Source organism: Bidens hawaiensis, unplaced genomic scaffold (genome assembly GCF_021521415.1).
Source record: "Bidens hawaiensis isolate Kalapana, Puna unplaced genomic scaffold, B.hawaiensis_p1.1 tig00007607_1, whole genome shotgun sequence".
In the NCBI taxonomy this organism is placed as follows: Eukaryota; Viridiplantae; Streptophyta; class Magnoliopsida; order Asterales; family Asteraceae; genus Bidens; species Bidens hawaiensis.
This window is the reverse complement of record NW_027491529.1, coordinates 517,694-539,316: the sequence shown is the minus strand read 5'-3', so window position 1 is coordinate 539,316 and position 21,623 is coordinate 517,694. Positions and strand designations below refer to the sequence as shown.

The following is a 21,623-nucleotide window of genomic DNA, read 5'->3' as shown; positions in this document are numbered from 1 at the left end:
ACTCGGATGGTTTTTGTCATCATTTGATATTGGAGTAATGCTATTCTCACTGGTAAATGATATAATTTCATTGAAAAGAATTTGATAAGAAAGATGTTACGATTGGTGCATATGTTATTAGATATGAAGATACGCCCTGCTTGCGGTGCGCGCATATAATGTATATATGTGTGAACCCTCGGGTGGGCAAAAGTAAAATTGCACTAATTTTGACGTTATTTTACTAATCTCGTGAAAATAACGTTAAAAGTGGCGGAAGGTTAATCAGGCATCATGTGGTGGCGTTGATAGCCGAAAGACAAGGGCACATGCACCGATCAGCCGGTGTCCAGATGATTGAGTGCTATGTGCCTTATGTCCAAGGCTTGATGCAAAACTACTATCGAGCCGGGGGTCTCACCGGAAGCAGCCTCTCTATCCCTATGGGATAGAGGTAAGGCTGTCTACATCTTACCCTCCTCAGACCCTACCATAGCATTGCTATTGGTGGGATATACTGAGTACGATGATGATGATGATGATGATGATGATGATGATGATGATGTTATTAGATATGAAGATATTTAATAGGTTAAAATTATTTACCTTGTTATTGACCGTGTCTTCGGATTGACAATCTCCACTGCTAACCTGATTTTGTTCAAAATCTCTGGCTGCATAAATATATTAAAAAAAAAAGTAAAACTAAAAATTTAAAAACATAATCGTGCAAGTTTATAAAAATAAACTGAATACCTTGTAAATGATAAATTTTTTTCCAAAGAATTCACAATGACTGGATCTTCAGAAAACTTTGCAATAATGAAATTCATTGCATTTTTCAAAATATTGTATTCCTTCACGTCAATTTTAAAAGCAAATTTTTTTTGAAGTAAAGTTTTAAAGATACTTGGTACATCAAATCCCTGCAAAATTCATAATAAAAAAGTTGATGTTAATAAAATAATAATAATAATAATAGACATTTTATTAATAATTAAGAAGATGTTAATAAGTATATACTTATACCGTTGTTTTCCTCCACTAATTTTTCTGCGGTTACATTTAATATTTTATAAGCATTCCTGTCCCATAATGTTAATGAAAAAGTACCGCTAGTGTCTTGAACACGAATATGGATCCTAAATCTGTATAAGATAAATTATAAAGATAATTAACACAAAAGTATAACAAAAAAATTGTAAATTAAAAAATTGAATAGTATATGAAAAATACTTGGAAACCGGCAATAAGTCCATTCCTTTACATCCTTCATTCGTACACTCGTACAGATCGTCAGTGTTAGACGGAGTTTCTTTGTTAGTCAATGCTTTTGAACATCTCCGGCAACCAAAATAATGCCACTCCTGAACTGCTGGAATGTGCACAATGGTGGCAAGGATAACAACTGATTTTATTTGTTTAAAAAGTATTATAAAAATTTAAATAATTTATATAAAAATGTGTGTGCGTTTGTATCTTTGGATAAAAGAAATGGAAATAATAACAAACCTTATCAAGCTCTATCTCTGCTATTAAATTACATGGTGTTCGTTGTAGGAAATCCTCATTCACCGTGCAAACGGAGGATGATGAAATTGAACGTTGACTTGACGAAGAAAGCGCACTTCCTTGTTCAATCCTGGTTAAAAATAAAAAATAAAAAATTAGAAATAAGTAAAAAAAAAGATAGTAGTGGTAGAAAAACAACAAAATAAAAAAAAATGTTTGGTGATATTACCATTTTTTAAAAACATTAATAGCAGGAATGTCTTCATCGATAAAAAGCTTAGACACATAGTAGTTGTTGGAGAACCCAGGTTCATCTAAATATAACAAAATATTAAAAATGAATTAAAATTATAATAATATTTTTAAAATTAAATGTTATATAAACTTACTCTTAAAATAAGTGAACTAGCCCAACTGCAATACGATAACGACATTGTAAGCATCAGGGTATTGGGTGATATATGTGTCCATTTGTTTTGCATAATCACCAAAAAGAGTCACCTTAATTGACCGGTTACTGTAGAAGTTATAAATTAAATATGATTATCATAGGAATAAATATTATATATATATATATAGATGAAAATTAAAATATAAATAAAAATGTAATACGAATACTCACAAATCGTCTTTAACTATTAAAGTCATTTTGACGTCATTAGGACCTTTATTTCCAAAAGAAGCAACGGGCGTCCAGTGAGTAACGCAACCTATAATATCTATATAGAAAAAAATTAATAATCACAAGTATTTGTATGGAATTAAATAAGAATTTGAGTTCACTTTAACTAAAAAAATAGTTACTAACCTACTGTCTGATGTTGATCAAATTTGTTTGCATCCACATCCGCAAAGCTTTCAAAAGAGAATGCAAACGGCTCTCCAATAAATCATCGACCAAAACCATCTGAGTAGATAAATTAAAACTTATTTTATGTGGGCGGCCAAGTATCCTTTGGTTAATCTTGAGGTCTGCAAGGACTGTCTTTGTAATCAACAAAGTTTGGTTAAGTTTAACTTTGGTCCCGAACTTCAAGAAGATTTTTGTAAGCATGCAAGCCCTCATCTAAAGGATTGATGTTAAAATTACAAATCAAATTAACTCAATTTAAGTTTACTAAATAAAAACAATTGTTGAAATGTAAAAGGTTTCCATCATGTTAAAGTGCTAAACACACATGAATCTGCAGACATTGGTGTCTGCAGATCTATTTTCAATATACTAATATCATGGTTCTGATAAGTTGACTTTTATGTCATGCTAAATGCACCTTAGAAACATCATAATAATTGATTAATAAAAGCTAACATTTTCTTCAGTTTCTACTTACTGCAGCCCAGATATCATTTGAGTTTACAATAACAAACTAATTTTTAAAAACCTGCAAAAATACTGATCATGCATACTATTCCCAAAAGGCCATATACATTGGAAAAAAAAAACTCCAGTAATCTGTAAAAATTATATTAAATATCAAATGATAACTGGAATTAAAGGCGTTGTGCCCTAATGGCCAAAATACAATTGGCAAGAAAAGAGTATATTTTGGCCATAGGTGTTAGAGAAACAATCAGTTTGAGGCTTGACCTAGGGCTGATCAAACACTTTGGTTAGGTACTTCATAATCAAGAGAAGACATGGTTTCTAAATTTTAAGGGTGTTTGCCTTTGGAATCAAAAAAAAATTCCCTATCCTATAAAGTAATTATTTTTAGCTATCATATAAGGCAATATTTCAATATCCGAATCTGAATTCAGATAGCCGATCGGATAGTAAGTCGGATATCCAAAACAAATTGGGAAAAACAAACAAACAAACAACCTGTTTGTAACATTAAAATTACAATCACCAAAATTCAATCCAACAACCTAAACATAATATATTTTCCAATTTAACAAATTTATCCATCTATAATACAATATAACATACCGTGATGATTTGGTGCAGGCGGAAAAGGACAGGGGCGCCGGAGGACGGATATCTTAGAAGGTTGTGAGTGGTGATGGTGACGGACAGTGCAGAGGGGGACGACGGTTTGTGGTGGTGACGTTGTTTGAACAGTGGAAGAGTGTGAATGGATGGTAGAAGGTAGGGGTTTAGATCGAATGGCGTTGTGGATACATACGGTGATTGGAATCAACATCTGATTAATTGATTTGAATTGGATCGTTTCTAGATGTTATAAGTATATAATTATAAATTAAAATCTAAAATTTATTAAATTTATTATTTAACTAAATGAAATATCACAAAAATGAAATCCGTATCCGGGTTTCGTATATCCAAGTCTATTAACCGTCACCAATAATTCGTTTGGTTTGATAAAGTTGGATATTCAAATAGCTCTTTTGCCTTAAAAAAGTAATATTTGTATCTCTGTTGACAGTAACAAAAATTAATGTGAATTTGAATTGTGTTGGTAATTTTATTTCCTATGTATGTAAGGGTGTTAAAAAATCACGTAGCTCGAAGCTCTTTCAAAAATCAATTGAAAAACGGTCGCTAGAAAAAGATCAACCACGTTGTGGTGTAACTATAATGTTTTAAACTTTAGCAGTGATTAACAAAGTTTATTAGTACATCATGTCAACAAAAGAAAAACAAAACAAAAAGAAAACAAATTATTAAAATCCATATAACATTGAATTAAATTTTATATTGTTAACACAAACATACACTTTTGGTAAAATTAATTTGTATTGTTGCTAAATCATCTTCCATAACTCAAGTACATATAATTTCTCATAAGCACGCAAAGATCCATAATATTATTAAAAATAATGAAGTTGATCAACTAATTATTTTGAAATCGTTGGATATGTATGTTGTCTTTGGTTTGTGAATACATGTATTATATATTTTCATTTAATATATATAGATTGTCTTGCAATTTATCACCTGTTTATAATTTGATTAAAAGCTGTTTACAACACATTAACTCATTTAGACAGATTAGTGCAAAGAAAAGACTATTAAAAAAGTTTGCACTGAAACCGCTTAAATTTAAAAACGACTATCACGCCATCTAATATAATTACTAAATGTTAAAAAAATATATTTATAAGTTATTAAATATTTTTATTCAATTTGCAGTTATATAGAAACTATGAGTATTTGATAGCCTTAGTTACCGTGTGTTTCTGTCAAAGAAAAGTTTCTACAATAAGGGCAATTAGGTCATTTGGCAACTGAATAATCACCATTAAATAGTATATAGTAAAAATTTAAAAATTGGTAGATATGTTTTATTGGAACAATGGTCAGTTTTTACAATATAAAAGTGGCAGGAAGAACTTGGCTGATATGGTCACTTGACTTTCTGTTAGTCAAAGTTGTCATTCTTGATCATGGAATTTAACATTTAAATGGATGGAATACAATTTAAGTCAAACACAGTTCAGTAGTTTGACTATTTAAAACGCCTTTCGGACATAAATTCCTTCTGATCCTACCACTTCTGATCATACTCTTATAAAAACCCAATTTTGACTCGAACTCATTCAGTTCATTTTCACCAAAACTAACTTTAAACACAAAAACCACTGATCATAACTTGTTTGAGGTAAAAACCTAACCCAACCAGACTGTTTACTCTTTTTCCTGTGAAGGGTATATTTGTCTTTAATACTAATATTATACACCGGCTGATAACAAAACAATAAAAATAACTTATTAAAAGGAGATTAAAAAATATCACTCAGTTTAAGTTTAATAAATAAAAACTATTATTGAAATGTAAAAGGTATCCATCATGTTAAAGTGTTAAACACACATGAATCTGCATACATTGGTGTCTGCACCGCTATTTTCAATATACTAATATCATGTGTCTGATCAGTTGACTTTCATGTCATGCTAAATGCACGTTAGAAACAATTATTGAAATGTAAAAGGTATCCATCATGTTAAAGTGTCATGCTAAAATGCCTTTTGGACCTAAACTCCTCCTGATCGTACCACCGCTGATCATACTTTTATAAAAACCCAATTTTGACTCGAACTCATTCAGTTCATATAACTCATTTTCAACAAAACTAACTTTAAAACCAAAAACCACTGATCATAACTTGTTTGAACTAAAAACCAAACCCGAACCGACTGTTTACTCATTTTTCCTGTGAAGGGTATATTTGTCTTTAATACTAATATTATACACTGGCTGATAACAAAAGAATAAAAATAACTTATTAAAAGGAGAATGTTAAAAAAGATAATAAGATAGATAGTTCGATTACAATACTAACGTTTGAAGAATTAAAAAGGCAGCAAACAAAAAAAAATTACAAATCTCTAAAAATTTCCTTATATACAACGTTTGTCGTCTTGTTGGTGACTTTACCATCCTTATCCAATATTAAAAGTTTAAGACCTTCTCTACTTTTGACTCTGGATAAAGCTACATATAACTGCCCATGCGAGAATACCCGTTCTTTTAAAAACAACCCAACTTTTGATAGAGATTGTCCTTGACTTTTTTTTACAGTCATTGCAAAACATACAGAAACGGGGTATTGTCTTCGTTGAAATTTGAAAGGAATTTTTTTGTCAGTTGGTGTCAACACAATTCTAGGCAGAATTACCATATCTCCGATGTTAGTTCCTGATATAATTTGTGCCTTAATAATACGTTCTCCTAGAGATGTAATTTGTAGTCTTGTTCCATTACATAAGCCATCTTTTTGATTAATATTTCTTAATAGCATGACTGGGACACCAACTTTTAACACCAACTTATGCTTTGGCAAACCTGATATGTTGAGACCATTTAATATATCAGGCGCATATAATCTTTCATCAAAATTGTCACTAAGACACTCGTCAGGACATACACTGTCTGAACTTAAATACTGATACTCCGATCCCGGAATCTTCTCAAGCAAACGATCGTTGATTTGTTCTACCACTTCATTCGTCGGTGCCAGAACCGCTCTTTGCTCAAAAAATTCTTTGTTGTTGTAATTTGATAGAATATCCGGGTATACAGACTGAATAAGATCAGATAGTGGATCTAATGAATCTTTGATAAGTAGATCGTCAGGAATTTCAATTTCGGTCTCACCATCATTGGGACCACCAACTTTTCCTTCACCTAAATCCAAAAGCCAATTAGCAAACATCATTGTTTGTTCAATATTGGATGAGTCGCGCCCTATTGTTAACCTCATATTTTTTGTTAGGCGTAGGACCTTGATAGCTGGCCATAAATAGGACGAACTTATTGATGCATTTACTACATCTTGTCTTGTACCATGTTGAACTACAGGTAAAATCTGCCTAAAATCACATCCAAAAACTATTACTTTCCCACCAAAATATTGGTTCCTACATCCCAATATATCCCTTAAAGTTCTGTCTAATGCTTCAAAAGCATGTTTATGTGTCATTGGAGCTTCATCCCATATAATCAAGGAAGTCTTTTTTAACAAATGTGATTCATCTGTAAACGGCCTTATGTTGCAAGAGGAAGTCTCATTTAAATTAATTGGAATATGAAACCTAGAGTGTGCCGTCCTACCACCAGACAATAGTAATTATGCAATACCACTTGACGCAACATTTATAACAATTTCACCTTTGATCTTATACTTGCAGCAAGAGTTTTCCACAAAAATGTCTTACCGGTACCACCGTAACCATAAACAAAAAAACTACCTCCCTTATTGCGTTTTACCGCATTCATGATTTCATACAAAACAATACGTTGTTCTTCCGTTAATGAAGAAAGCAGATTATCATATTCTGATTTTTGAACTTCTATGTCATAACCAAGTTCCTCATTAATGAGTGGATTATTCGATGAAGCAGCAAATTCATAATCTGGAAAAGGCATTGTTTCAAAGTTTTTGAGGGTGTTTGCATTACGAAGCAAAATTTTTTCAATCTCACACAAAGTAAGATTTTTGATTTCTTCATCCGGAAGAGTTAAATCTGGAAATAATAATGTAAACATATATAAATTTTATTTAGTATATTGTGTGTATATGTATATGTATATGTATATGTATATGTATATGTATATGTATATGTATATGTATATGTATATGTATATGACAAATACTTATGAGTAGGTATGAGCTAAGTCAGTATTGGTACCGGTACCGAAGAGGATTTGGCACTAAAACTTTGGTACCGAATCGGTAACAAAGTTTGGACTTTTTAGTACATGAAGGTTAACGGTTTTTCCCGTACCATCCCACCTATTGAATATTACCGGTACCAAAACGATTGTTTTGTTACCAGTACCGTTACCAATAATTTTATGTCCTGAGTTTTGTTATTTAAAACACATTTTTAATATGTTATTTTGATTTGGTAGACTTTAAAAAATAAAAAAAAATTAAAAACTTATAAGTTTTATAGATCGTTAAGTTATTTTATTATGGAAATTGATGGTTTTATTAAATAGATAAGTTTATTGTTATCTGAAAAACTTTCAGACCCCTTTTTGTAGCCATGTGTAGTTTATTATTTTGATGTTACAGAAGAAATTAGTCGGTGTAATTTTAAATTAAACATGAGTTTATTCGTTGTATCTAAAAGTTAGAGTTTATTATCTAAGTCTAAAAGTCAAAGTCAAAAGGGTACAATTGGTAATTCTGAAAGTTGCTGCTTTTTTAGAAAAAATAATTTGGTATGTTTCAAGTATGTATCCTACTATACACACGGACACTAACACAATAAATAATAAAAAAATTGAAAGTACCTGGAGATTTAAGAATACGGCGTTGATTGTAAAGAATACCATTTGATAAAAGTTCCCATGTATTGTTCCAAACAACATCAGGTCGAGACAAACTGTGGGATGTTAACATTGTAACAAATAAAGACCTTATATAAAAACCAGTACCAGAATGGCTCGCTTCTTTGATCGCTTCAATATACTCTGAGTCATCATCTAAAAGGCCAAGCTCGAAACATGCATCTCTAAACGTTTCATGCAATTTTCCATTTACAGTTCTAATGTCCTCAAATGAGGTTGGTCCTTTAACTTTGTTTAATAGAACCCTGAAGAAATATGCTTCACTAAGTGCCGGAGATACCGAATGAATCCTTCCTATGGAAAATCCAGATTTCCTTCTTTCCCAACGTTTATTTTCTGGTTTCCAAGTATATTTTGTTGGGAATTCAACGTAATTTAATTGTTTTGCTTCGTCATCTATTTTGTTACATTTCATCCATGATGTAAACATAGAATCAGAAATTGACTGTTTTTCAATAACAGTGTCAACATCTTCATCTGCACCATATACAACTGATTGCTTGCCCGGAAGATGAAAAGGAAGTCTTGTGACTGAAGGTGTTCTATAATGAACATCATACGCCAATATTCTCCATGTTGCTTCACACGCTGATAGATATCTACAGTCATAGTATTGTTTGATTTCATCAACTACGTCTTCTTGTTCATCATGATTCATATCTTTCCCAACAGAGATCGTTGTCCTATCCGGACCCTTGTTTATATATTTAAAAAAATACTTTATTGAACCACTTTGATTACACCATTCCACATTAATATGTCCCTAATATCTTTTCAAAAGATAGCTGTTATATGGCACGACATATCCGTTATCTAGATCAAAACCAGATTTTTGAACATACCTTCCATTATCTGGTCTTTTGTATATGGGAAAACCATCGGTATCAACACAAGTGATGTCGCTAAATCTTTTAGGAAATTTTTTGGAGCATTTTTTATCTATCATGCAAGAGCATTGTGGATTATAAGCTCCACATGGACCGTGAATCATGAGATCCTTTACAAGTGTGTACAATTCTGGATCTTCGTCCTTGTCCGGAATCTCTGCTGATATTATAGGGTCAATATTTTCAATAGATGATACTTTGCTATCAGGATGCAAAAATACGCATATATGCGCATGCGGTAATCCCCTTTTTTGATACTCAACTGTGTAAACAACTACATATAAAAGAAAATAAAATATAATTAGTAAATGTGGCATGCAGATAAAAGACAATAAAAATCATAAATGATTATAAATAGGACTTAAGACTACCGGCTTGAACTTTTCCCAAAGGTTTTTTATCTTCAGGTCCTTAATTAATGAGTCCAGCTTGATTTTAAATATTCGACATGATATGTCAGGCCTGTCTTCCGCTTTTAGGTTGGTGTCTTTTAAAAACCGTTTAATTTCCGGCCAATTCGTATTACATGTAAAAGTAATGAAAAAGTCCGGGTAGCCTGTAAGGCCCCGTTACCGGTAGCCCTACTTTCGTGTTGGATTTACTCATAAACGCAGTTCTAAATATCAGAGTTAATTAAAACATTCGCGGAATATAAAAGCTTTCATAAAACATTTCATAACAAAACACATCTTGTCTTAAAACATCATTTTGTCTTTCAAAATAAACAAACATTAGACTTAAACGTCTTGAGTCTTCGGATGCCAGCCTCTTATTCAGTGCCACGTGTCTCCTCAAGCGAGCTGCCTCATCCTACTCACCTGCGTGCATACTAAAAGTCAGCTACGCTGAATGAGTTCTAGTTAATCATACATTATACAATACACATAAACTTATATTCTTTCATTCATAATTTCATACTTTCTTACTTTCCTTTTTTGTATTAACTTGCTTTCATATCTTACGTTATAAAGAGCATTACGCCCTACATTCCTCGAGTATTATTAGGGCTCGGTACCCTCCTTCCTCGAGTATTATTAGGGCTCGGTACCCTCTTTCCTCGAGTATCATTAGGGCTCGGTACCCTCTTTCCTCGAATATTAGTAGGGTTCGATTCCCTCTTTGTTACCATACAACCATACATCATACCTCGAGTATTATTAGGGCTCGGTACCCTTTTCGTAACCATACAACCATACAACCATCATTTCCTTCTTTTATCAACTTTATCACGTTCATACACATAAGCATACATATCATACTTACCTTATACATAGCGTTACAACCTGACAGTACGTGCAATATCCGAAGATCGTTCACGTACCATCAAGCAATCATTCATACATTTCACATTATCCACATAAGGCATACACTTATCTCTTAGGATAAGCGTATTAACAAACATATTGAGTATGCACACAGCCCCGAAAACATAACACATAAATGGGGCTAGAAACTCACCTGAATCCTGTTACGCTCTCCGTTAATAGTTATTCCCTTCTTGAGCTGTGCACGGCTAACTGTATAATATTTACACGTATTAATTAACTACTACTACTCATGTTGTATTTCTATCTTTATATGACCCACAACGAACGGGGGTCCGGGGGCAGCGCCCCTGGCAGCGGGGTCTAGGGGCGGCAGCCCCTAGCAGGGTCCAAGGGGCAGAGCCCCTGGCTGGGGTCGAACTTGGTCCAAGCTTTTATTTACATTAACTGTCTTAACACATTTTCCATTAGGTTTTTAATTTATTTTCTAAGCGAACTTAACTTTAGGCAAAGTTAAACCTTAAGCGAACTTAGCTTTAGGCGAAGTTATCAGTTAGGCGAACTTGGCCGTAGGCGAAGTTATCAATTAGGCGAAGTTATCAATTAGGCGAACTTGGCCTTAGGCGAAGTTACCAGTTAGGCGAACTTGGCCGTAGGCGAAGTTAAGCTTTGAAGGCGAAGTTATGCTTTGAAGGCGAAGTTATGCTTTGAAGGCGAAGTTAAGCTTTGAAGGCGAAGTTAAGCTTTTGCAGGCGAAGTTGTTCAGGTCAGCTACGGGTTTGGTTTTTATCAAGCATTTTGGCGATTTTAATACCCTTGTTATGGTTCGACATCACCCCCTACGTTCCCTAACCGTTTTCGTTCGTATATATATCCCGTATATACTATAAAGCTTGGACCTTTAAGGTAAAAACGTTCAATACTACGTAAACTTTAAAGGTCAAGAACATACCTTTTATACGTTCGGTGTGGTCGCGGTTTGCTTGGTTATCTCGTATATTGAAGATCTAATAATGGTCGGCTTGATTCTTGGTCTCGGATGTCTCTCTCTCTCTCGGCCGAATATGGTGTAGTGTATGTGTGTATTTTTGAGTGTGTAGAGATTATGATGGAAATGAAATGAGGGTTTAGGGTTTTAGGTTGGTTTAGGGGATATTTATATCCCTTAAAGACCATGGACCTAAGGCCCATTCTCATTTAAACCATCTTAATTAATCTAAGTTCATGATCCGTTCTTTACTCGACATTAATTAATTAATAACGCGAAATCACTAAACGTAACTTTCTTTATTTAACATTATAAATTTTAGGATGTTACATAGCCAAACCACTTATAAAGAGACATTGCATCCAGATAATTATGCATCATATATCGCGAACCTCCAGTAAAAGATGAGGGCAATATAACACGTTGGCCAGCTCTTGATATATCTCTGTTTCCATTGTTTTTTAATTTGCAAAGATTCTCATAGGTCTCAGATCTAAGAATACTCTGCTGGCTGCGTATGAATAAAAGTCTTTCGCTTTCAATCATCGTATAAGCCTCAACTAAATACTATTGATATAATCTTCTTCCATTCAGAATTACTGAAAAGCGATCGACCCTGTCTTGAATCATGAAACAAAACCATTGGCGCATCGTTGTTTTTTTTCTTTTCTTTGTAGTTTCACCTTCGAGTGTTTCACCCCTATGAGGTAAGTCAATCCTATATCCATCTTCACCATAAACATGTATCAACGGATATTAAAGCGGAAGGTAACAAGGATGGAGTTCGCTAATTGGTATTAGTTTTCCGTCTTGAGTTTTGACAACAATGTCTCTTGTGTCAAGCTGTTCATGAATGTCACCAACTATTAGTGCAGCTACTTCAGAAGCGGTGGGTAAGTTATAAGTACGACCATCTTTCTGCCTGTTACCGATGATTCTCAGCTTTAGTTCAATACCTGGATTATGTTCAATACAATCTCGTGCCATTCTATAAGATTTAACCAAGTGATTTTGGGAATCTAACATTTTCTTTAATTCACTTATAATTGCCAAATCTAGAGTATTTGAAGCTGAATTTGCTGAAGAACCAGATTCACTATTAAAAAAAATATAATTTATTATTATATGGTGAAAATGAAAGGAAAAAAATAATATGTAAACAACATGTACTTTTAAATTTTGTAATATTACCTGAATATTCCTTGTCTGTTAGATACTTCGTTGTCGGTATCATATATGTAGAGTTGTGCAAATTTTGGTTTCGAGTCGGAATTCGGTAGAAGACTGCCAATACTATGGTAATTTTGTCCACTAAGTCTGAAAACAAATGGAGCATTACCTTTATTAATTGAGCGGTCTATTTTACCGCCCATTGAAGTAAAGCTAAACATGGAATTATATCGACGGATGTTTTTTCAAAAAGAACTTGCTTTTTTCATCCGATGAAAGAAATAAACTCTTATAAGAATCAGATGGCTCCTTCCATTTTGGAAGCTGAACCTTCCCTTTGGCACAACACATTGAATAGACGCCAGACCCAACCTTTTCGTTTCCTCTTCTTGATTCATCTTTCCATAATTTAGCTTGACATGCTGAACATATAACTGACTGATCACCATGACCCAGGTAATCTATTTTCAATATAAATTCGAAATATTAAAAAAAACCAGAGTAAAGAAGGTAGAAATTGTTAAATATCTGTATATGAAATTAGAAAATACCTTTAGAAATTCCCTTAAAGCCATTTTCAATAACATGGTCATCATTTAATTCATCATGTGTGAAGCATGCAAATGTAACTCACGTGGGTTTAAACTTGTTTTTGAATCTTGTCTATGTTTACGTGGCTTGACAAAAGATCCCTTTGTACGCATATCACTTGTTTTTGACGAAGATGGGAAATTCGTGGTGTAGGAGTTGTATAGTCTCTTTGATGCGTACCTGAAAATATTGAAGAGTAATTTATGAATAAATATTGCGTCAACACCGTTGGTTAAAGGTAGATATGTTAGAAGAATTAGTAATACCATTTGTGGTGTCAGATGATGGAGTTGAAATATTTAATGGTAGATTAATATTATTGGCAAAGTTTTTTTGATATGTTGTAGGTGTTTGAGGGTTGAAATTTTCTTGATCATAAGAAGGCATTAGATTAGTAACGGCTGATATGTGAAGCAAGCCTACATTTTTAGGACCTGAAAAACAAAGAATAAAAGTTAACAGAACAGAAGTTTTATTTAGATCGATATAAAGCGCAATAAAAAAGAATTATTTTAAATACTTACATATAGAAGGTTGATATGTTGTAGGTGTTTGAGGGTTGATATTTTCTTGATTATAAGAAGACATGAGATTAGTAACGGCTGATATGTGACGCAAGCCTACATTTTTAGGACCTGTAATTTTAAAAAAATTAAATAGAAAAAAATTAATAAATACTGAACATAACTTTTATATTGATTGTGTTAAAAGGTGACTAAAAATCATTAGTGTAAATACTTACATATGAATGCGTTTGATGATGAAGGGACATTGGACAACAATGAACTTGATTTCAAAGTTGGTGTTGGTGTTGTACTCCAGTTTTGATACGTAGCTACAATTATGTTAATGCATTTAATAAATTTTAATATATATCGATTGAAAAAAACTAATCATAAAAAATGATCATAAAGTTTACCATGATTTGTGATATCAGACAATGGAGATGCAAGATCCGAAATATCACCAATGCGTGTTTGACATTGTGAGGGTGTTTGAGGATTGACATTTTCCTTATCATGAGAAGGAAATAAATTAGTAACGGATTAGTTGACGTCTGTTAACACTTTGGTAACCTGAAAGCAAAGATAAAAAATGGTGATTAATGAAATGAAGAGTGATTATACCATTGAAGTTAGTATATTAATAAATATTACCGGTAATACAGTCGCGCTTTCTTTTGCTGTCCAAAAGTCGTTTTCGAAACTTTCTTCTCTCTTTACAATATATTCTATCAAAATACGTCACTAAAATAAAAATGGAGATTATACGGTTAGTATTAGATGTAGGTATTAATATGAATAATGAATAAAAACCTAAAATGACTTACAATTAGCTATATGACTGATGTTTGAAGTTATACGGGCGAGGTTCTTCTTTTTGTTATCACGAATGAGCTGTCTTAGCCATCGGTTTTCCTTACAAATATCTAAAGTAAAAAAAAATATAATAGTGATTTTAAAATGAATAATAAATAAATAAACAAAAATTGGACTTACATTTTTTGGTCAATCTTTATTGTGATATTTGATGTGTAGAGGCTAAATTTTCATTGATGATGCCTATATAAATAAACAGTATTAGTATTATGTAGAGACATCATATTGTTACCATTTAAGGATATCGTACCCTTAAAAACGGTATAAGTCCATAAATGCTACTGATAAATGAAGTAAGAATAAAATAAATTATAACCTGAATCACTTGTTTGGTTGTTGTACATATCGAGGGTGTTATGATCTGAATTCGTAGTAGCTGCGTAGTCTCTTATTGAATTGTACATACATAATGAAATAAATAATAAGTAAAGAGTTAAAAGTGTTGGTGCATGAAAAATAGAATCGAACAACATAATAAAAAAATTACTGATACATGATCTGGCAAATAATTGAGATAACACTTTGAATAGACCAAGAATAATCAAAAAATTAAAACTATTTATTGTAAACAGGTTGGTTCAATCTAAGTTAAGCAGTTATCAAGAATTACTTTTATTTATCCAAATACTGATAGTATACCTCCTGAGCCAATTGGAGGAGCATGATGAAGAACCAAATTATACAACAATTACTTGGTTATCTAAATTAAGCAGTTATCAAGAATTACTTTTATTTATCCAAATACTGATAGTATACCTCTTGAGCCAATTGGAGGAGCATGATGAAGAACCAAATTATACAACAATTACTTGTACGCATTTAATAGTAAAATCAAAATCAAAAGTTACCCTTACCCAAAAGCAATATAAAGGTCAAAGCGAAAAACGAACAAAATCTGATGTATCAGCAGTTCACCCTTAAAACATTATGGAACAAAAATCCAACTTTTTGAATTATACTGTATACATTTAGTATTAAAATGAACATCAAATGTGATCTTTAATGGTATAATTTTTTTAACACGATAAGAAAAAGAATGAATTTGTTCAGAACTTACCCTTACCCTAAAGCAATATAAAGGTCAGATTATCGAATACAATTCACCAACAAAACAAAACTTAATAGAATGGCCTAAGCGATAAACTAACAAAATCTGATTATAGATTAAACCATATAAAATGACCAGAAAACCTTTTAAGTAGATGACAAAGAAAATCAAGTTCATTTAGGCATTTTATCAAACAGTTGGAATGCATATTGAATTATAAGTATAATCACTTATACAATACAGTTTAATGATATTAAATTGATCAAACAGTTTAATGATATTCAATCGATCAAATAGTTTAATTATACAATCATATAACTCACATTGATCTGGATAATAAGTGATTATAATTATATAAATGATCTGGATGTGAATTGATAAATCAAAGTTACCTGCAATGTTGAAGATGAATTAATGGGTTGTTAAACCCACGTGAAGCTAAGGTGAAGGGAAGATCTGGAAGTTGAATTTTTTGAATTTAATCTAATTAAGAATGGAGGAAATTTTGATTTGGTTGTTAAACCACGTGTTTTTTGAATGGATGGATGATGAATGAATTAAACTAAATTAAAATAACAAATAATTAGAATTTGCCACGTGGCATTTTAAAGGATTCTGGTTAAATATAAAAGTTTTGTTGATTTGAAATCCAATCTTTTATTAGTAGGATATATATATATATATAGAGAGAGAGAGAGAGAGAGAGTTAGGTTCAAAAGAAAACTCCAAAAAAGTGGAAAACCGGTTACCCCCTTTAAAAACCCTTGGATGAACTATAATCGCTAAGATCATTTTCCTAGCTTTCAATTGAATCTAAAGCTAAAATACAGGGAGGACCATTTTGGTCCAATTACAGTTTTTTGATTTTGCTGCATCGGCCTTTAGATCTTCACGACGGAAGGAACCTTAATTCCGGCGACCTCATACCAGCTTGATATTGGACCGTCTGTTCGTCGATTGACATTGATTAACCGCTTTGGATCGTGCTTTGGCCACCGTTGAATCCGAAATTCCAGTCGATTTCATTCTATCAATCCGTTTTCTCCGGATTTCCATCTTCATAGACACCGGAAACCGTTTTCTACTGGACAACTGAGGTGGCTACATTCAGCTCAAATCGACGGGCATTTCGCTTAACGTATTTATCTAATAAATGTATACAAATTTAAGTTCATGTGACTTATTTTCAGAAGTTTTGATGTTTATGTGCTGTAATCTGGTCAACGAAAGCTTAATGATGTAGTAGATGATTCAAATGTTAATATTTTACATGTAAAATTGAGAATCATCATATTTATTGTCACACCCCAGTGTAACACCCGTTAGTTGGTGTCTGTTTTGAAAATATATTAGACTTGCGGGTTTGTTTTAGCAAAAGTCTTTAAAATAGTATATTCATTTATAAAAGGCCGGGTTAAAATACCCGTTTAATGTTTACAAAGCATGTTTGAATAAATATCGTCTTCTCAACGGAAGTCTTTGAATAAAATATTATTATATGGGAAACTTGGGTTTAAAAACCTGTTTTATAATTCAAATACCTGTCTTTAGAAAGCATTATTATTTATAATATTTTGAAATAAAATATCTGAGCCACCAGATAGCATCTAATGACTAAATCTTCAATCTTCTATCATGTCTTGCTTGTCTATTCTAACCTTTCTGATTCCTGGTAAAATGTGGAGAAAATACGTCAGCACACAGTTGGTGAATGACGCTGACTCAGTTGTAAAATATTTTCAATATCTTTGTGAAATCAAAAATAATACATTTGTGACTACTCATTAGGCACCCAACTCAATAGGGATAAAACTACCCTAAGTACATGTACAATTAAAACATAAAAAATTTCTCATAAAGCTTCCAAAGACATGTTGATGATTTTCATTGCGTCGGGAAAATGCCGAGTCACCATCTATGAATGGATCCAGATACATGTAACTTTTAATCAGAGTGTCTGTTTCTTATTATTGTAACACAAGGGTTTAAGGATTCAAATATCCTATGCAAACATTCTAACTCCAAAAGAGTTTGTAAAAGTTTAGGGTGCATTCACCTTTTCCGTTTATGATCAGTTTCTAATACTGATTTCTGCTTCTTTATTTGTTACCTCGGACCTATAGTACGAGAATAACCTTTGCATAAATAACTAGATCAATGATCTAGCTTCAGACCCTTACTCTGTTCAGTATAGCTTTAACCTTGATAAAATCATTTGTTTATATAAAACATTTGAACATTTAGTTCTTTTGTTTATTTAACAATTATGTGCCATGTTTCTTCTTCATGAAGAAACATCTATACTGAGTTTTTTCTTCAAGAAGAAACATTAATTTAACTATAACCTTGTGTATGAATATTATATTTTTTAAACATAAATAAATACTATTTTGACTATACCCCTTGTATGTGCATGCTTACGTTTCTTAATCAAGAGGAAACATATTTTAACTATAACCTTTGCTTATGAAAAGTTATGTTATGCTTAATTGTATTCAAGGTTCGGGCTATACCCCCCGAATATGGTCTAAGCCATTTATAATAATAAAATAATAACTTAGACAGAACCCCTACTTCCTCACACGGGTATTCGAAGTTAGATATCTAAAACTGATCGACCAGCACTTTTACTTTATATCGCGTATCGGGGCTTAAACCGTCAGAATTTTAGAGCTTGGCACTTACTACGAGAAACGACGTTAACTATGTGAAAATAAGGTGTTTTAGTGTGTGAAGTAAACATGTCGTAAGCCGCCCTATTAATAGCAACTTTTTTAGTGCTTTGTGTCGCACGAAGGACATGGAATCTAGATGTTCGTATCGCGCGAACCGCCTCTAAAACTGATGAGTCATCGCAGGGGTGCCACGTGGTGTGACACATGATACCACGTGTCCACACATGTCATCCATGGAGAGTTATTGCTTCACGTAGTGTGAAGTAGTGAGTGGATGGTTCTTCGCGTAGCTTGAAGGACCAATATTCCAGATTTTTCATTTTTAGTCCCTTGTCTTTGGTAACTTGTCATTTCTTGGTCTTTCTTCCATTTTCCAAAACCAATAAGGCGGCTCTCAAGCGGTTCGCGACGATGCGAGCATGTGAAGTGCAAAGTGCGTCATCAAAGCGCCAGATTACGTCCATTGCCCTTCACCTATGCCCGTGTGCGTGCGCGTCGGGTACTTCGCACCCTCCGCTAAGACCACTGAGTGAATGCTAGGCATAAACAAATTATTACTATGGAAACTCTACTCCTTATTATAAAGAGCTTCCATATTCTTCTTACTTTCCATGTGGGTGGAAATTTCCTTTCCTTTTTATACCCATGTTGAATGCTTCCATTTTCTTCTATCCTTTCATGTGGGATGAATTTTTTTCCCGTTTCCTTAATATGGGATGACTTACCATATGAAATATTTTTATTTCCGTATTTTCTTTTTATTTTCTTATCTAATTTTTTCCCATTACTTGCCGTTGAGAATATTTTTGATCATTCTACTTTATTTAATTGTCAAATTTGAATCAAAATTTTGGGGGATGTTACATATATTTTGAACATCGAATATAAGAATATTTTTTTGCAGACGTTAACATTTTACATGTAAAGATGCATTTTTGAAGATTGAACCGGTCGTCCACCGATTGACGACAGATTAAAGTTGAACGTGTGTTAGATCGTGTTTTTGGCTACCAATTGAAGCGTCATTTAACCAATTTCTTCCTCTTCTACTACGCTGACAATCTCTTCTCTTCTACTCCTATGTACACAACTAAACGACTGAGGAGGCTGCATCCTTCTCGAAACGATGCAGTAGCCTCATAGAAAACATGTTTTATTGTTTAGCTTTAGTCACTAAATTAATATGCAAGGGTGCTCTTTGTCTAATTTTATCCTTAATGAAGTCTAAAGGGTTTATACCAACCACGGCACACATTTCTAGTTATGAAGAATACGACGTTGTATGCAAATTAATTTTCTTTTTCTGATGTATATATAGGCGTTAACATGATGGTTTTTACAAGTAAAACACTTGTTTGTACATGTAAAAGCTTGTTGATGACATCTCAAAAGTTTAAGATTTTTGCAGCAGGGTTTTGAGGAAATGATATGAGAAATGCATCTAGGTGACATAGTAAAAAGAGTTTTCCAATAATACATTAGAGTTGATGTTGGTGATTGTTCATCACAAGCTTTGTATATAGTCACTAAATTTGAAATGAAATATGTTTTTTATATCCTTAAATATTTACAAACCTGATGCAACTACTGATTGTTTTTTACCTCTTGACTTAGCTCTCATTTAACTACTCCTTCATTACTTTTGTCTTCCTCAGGGGCTTTGATTCGTACCCGGTCATTGAATTTAGGTTAAAAGCATTTCTACTTTTATGTCTCATTCACAATTAAACTAATTCGAAGCTTAAGCTTTGATATTATTGCTAGGAAAATTCAATGTTACAGGTTTAACGTATGCATTGGAGTTCCAACAAAGAAAATAAGCAATTGTACCGCCATCTTTACTTTTCTTCCTGAAGCAACCCCTTGTGCCGTCAACGTCGCTAATCCTTCGGATCTGGATTTAGCTTCTTCACCAATTTCAGGTGCCACATTATCTCCCGTCAAGACTCATGTGCTAGTTTGATGACATGTAGCAAGCGTTCCGTTCCACTAATGTTTTCAGGGTGCTCGTGATATGTTTCTGACTTGTGAATTAGTGTATACGCTCGAAATTTGTTGGCATCAGACATGGAATCAAACAACGAATGTCATCTACAAAATGATTTACTTGTAAAAAAGTTATGCTTGAACAAACTTTTGTTTTCTTTATGTATTGTCCTTGAAGAGGTAGGTCCCAGCAGAGCCCAGTTGGACCCGCAAGACTCACCTTGAACAGGGACGTCTGCGCAGAAACCAACTGGATCCGCAGGACCAACCATGCTCAGAGACGTGACGTCCTTACGCGCAGTACGCAAGCTGTTCCCGCAGGAAATGCCTCCCAATGGTGAAGGACTCCGCCTGTCCCCGCAGCCTCGGATACAAGCCATCAGGGAAGGCCACCGGCGAAGCAAGGCTACACGCACAAGGCACTTTGCTCTCGATCATTCAGTGTCACCTGAAGGAATGAGCAAAGCCGGGAACAATCCCGCACAAGGGCGGGAGGGGGAATATTCCCACCCAAATAAGCCAGTCCGTACGATACGGGAAGATCTTCTGTACTGTACCTGACGAGGTATGGGAAAAAGATCTGACTAAAGATACGACAGCTTATTGACAACAATATGGCGAGCAGCATGCTCCTGTACTGTATGTCACTATTAGCCGCTGCCTACTCACCAACTACTACCATACCACGTGCATAGCCGGCAGTTGGTGGAAAAGGAATAGTACACAGCAGGCCTGGTCACTATCAGCCGCTGCCTACCCACCAACTACCAGCAGGGCACGTGCGTAGGCCACTGTTGGTGGAACAGGAACACTATTGCAGCCGGCCACATCTCCTTGGAAACCTACCTTCGGCTATAAATACCACAAATGGTATGACCATCTCATCTTATCTTGTATCTTTATATTATACCTGATATCTGCTCTAGCAATCTCTTAATATACATTTATATTTAAAGAGCAATCTAGTCTGATTCTCACGCCGGAGGGTGGTCACAAGGAGGAACCCCCCCCCCCCCTTTTCAGTGACAAGCTCACGGTGTCTGTTTTGCAGGTTATCAGAAGAACCATCTTCTCTGGGTCTAACCCCTCGTGGGAAACATCTATCTAACCCCCAGGTTACCCGTAATCTGCCCGGGGTCCGGTTAGTGTTTCTTCATTGGCGCCATCCGTGCATAAAGCTAGAACTTCATTTTTCTCCAGTTTTTTCAAACTTCTAGAAAGATGGTTAAAGAAATTCCGGTAACCACAACCCCAGCTACTGGGGGGAATACCGGCTACACAGTCTTTACAAACAATACCCCGGTTACCCAAGCGGGGGCAAGTGAAGTAAATTTTACGAACACTACCCCAGTTACCCAAGCTGGGGCAAGTGCAGTAAATGA

At 33.9% G+C, this 21,623-nt stretch overlaps 2 protein-coding genes and 1 long non-coding RNA gene across 5 annotated transcripts; all 3 read right to left on the bottom strand.

The window, feature by feature from the left end:
• Nucleotides 1-977: 977 nt before the first annotated feature.
• Nucleotides 978-2,538, bottom strand: LOC143635576 (uncharacterized). 3 transcript variants are annotated; one of them, XR_013154089.1, is made up of 5 exons: nt 2,300-2,538; nt 2,114-2,210; nt 1,721-2,008; nt 1,216-1,621; nt 978-1,127 (listed from the first exon to the last, which is right to left on the bottom strand). It is a non-coding gene; the product is annotated as an uncharacterized LOC143635576 (long non-coding RNA). The 3 variants fall into 3 exon arrangements; XR_013154088.1 differs by having other exon boundaries at nt 978-1,621; nt 1,721-1,805; nt 1,881-2,008; XR_013154087.1 differs by having other exon boundaries at nt 978-1,621.
• Nucleotides 2,539-5,772: 3,234 nt separating this feature from the next.
• On the bottom strand, nt 5,773-6,876 carry LOC143635585 (uncharacterized). The gene has a single exon (XM_077103380.1). The coding sequence runs from the start codon at nt 6,874-6,876 to the stop codon at nt 5,773-5,775; it is 1,104 nt and encodes a 367-aa protein (XP_076959495.1).
• A 173-nt stretch (nt 6,877-7,049) lies between these two features.
• LOC143635584 (uncharacterized) lies at nt 7,050-8,910 on the bottom strand. The gene is made up of 2 exons (XM_077103379.1): nt 8,196-8,910; nt 7,050-7,420 (listed from the first exon to the last, which is right to left on the bottom strand). Exons 1-2 carry the CDS (start codon nt 8,908-8,910, stop codon nt 7,050-7,052), a joined length of 1,086 nt encoding a protein of 361 aa, XP_076959494.1.
• Nucleotides 8,911-21,623: the final 12,713 nt, after the last annotated feature.

What these genes read in the sequence shown, in the direction of transcription:
- LOC143635584 (XM_077103379.1), bottom strand. Translation starts at nt 8,910, where the DNA reads ATGAATCATGATGAACAAGAAGACGTAGTTGATGAAATCAAACAATAC. An exon ending in CCGTATTCTTAAATCTCCAG is followed by an intron (nt 7,421 to 8,195) that starts GTACTTTCAATT and finishes TATTATTTCCAG; the next exon opens with ATTTAACTCTTCCGGATGAA.
- LOC143635585 (XM_077103380.1), bottom strand. Translation starts at nt 6,876, where the DNA reads ATGACACATAAACATGCTTTTGAAGCATTAGACAGAACTTTAAGGGAT.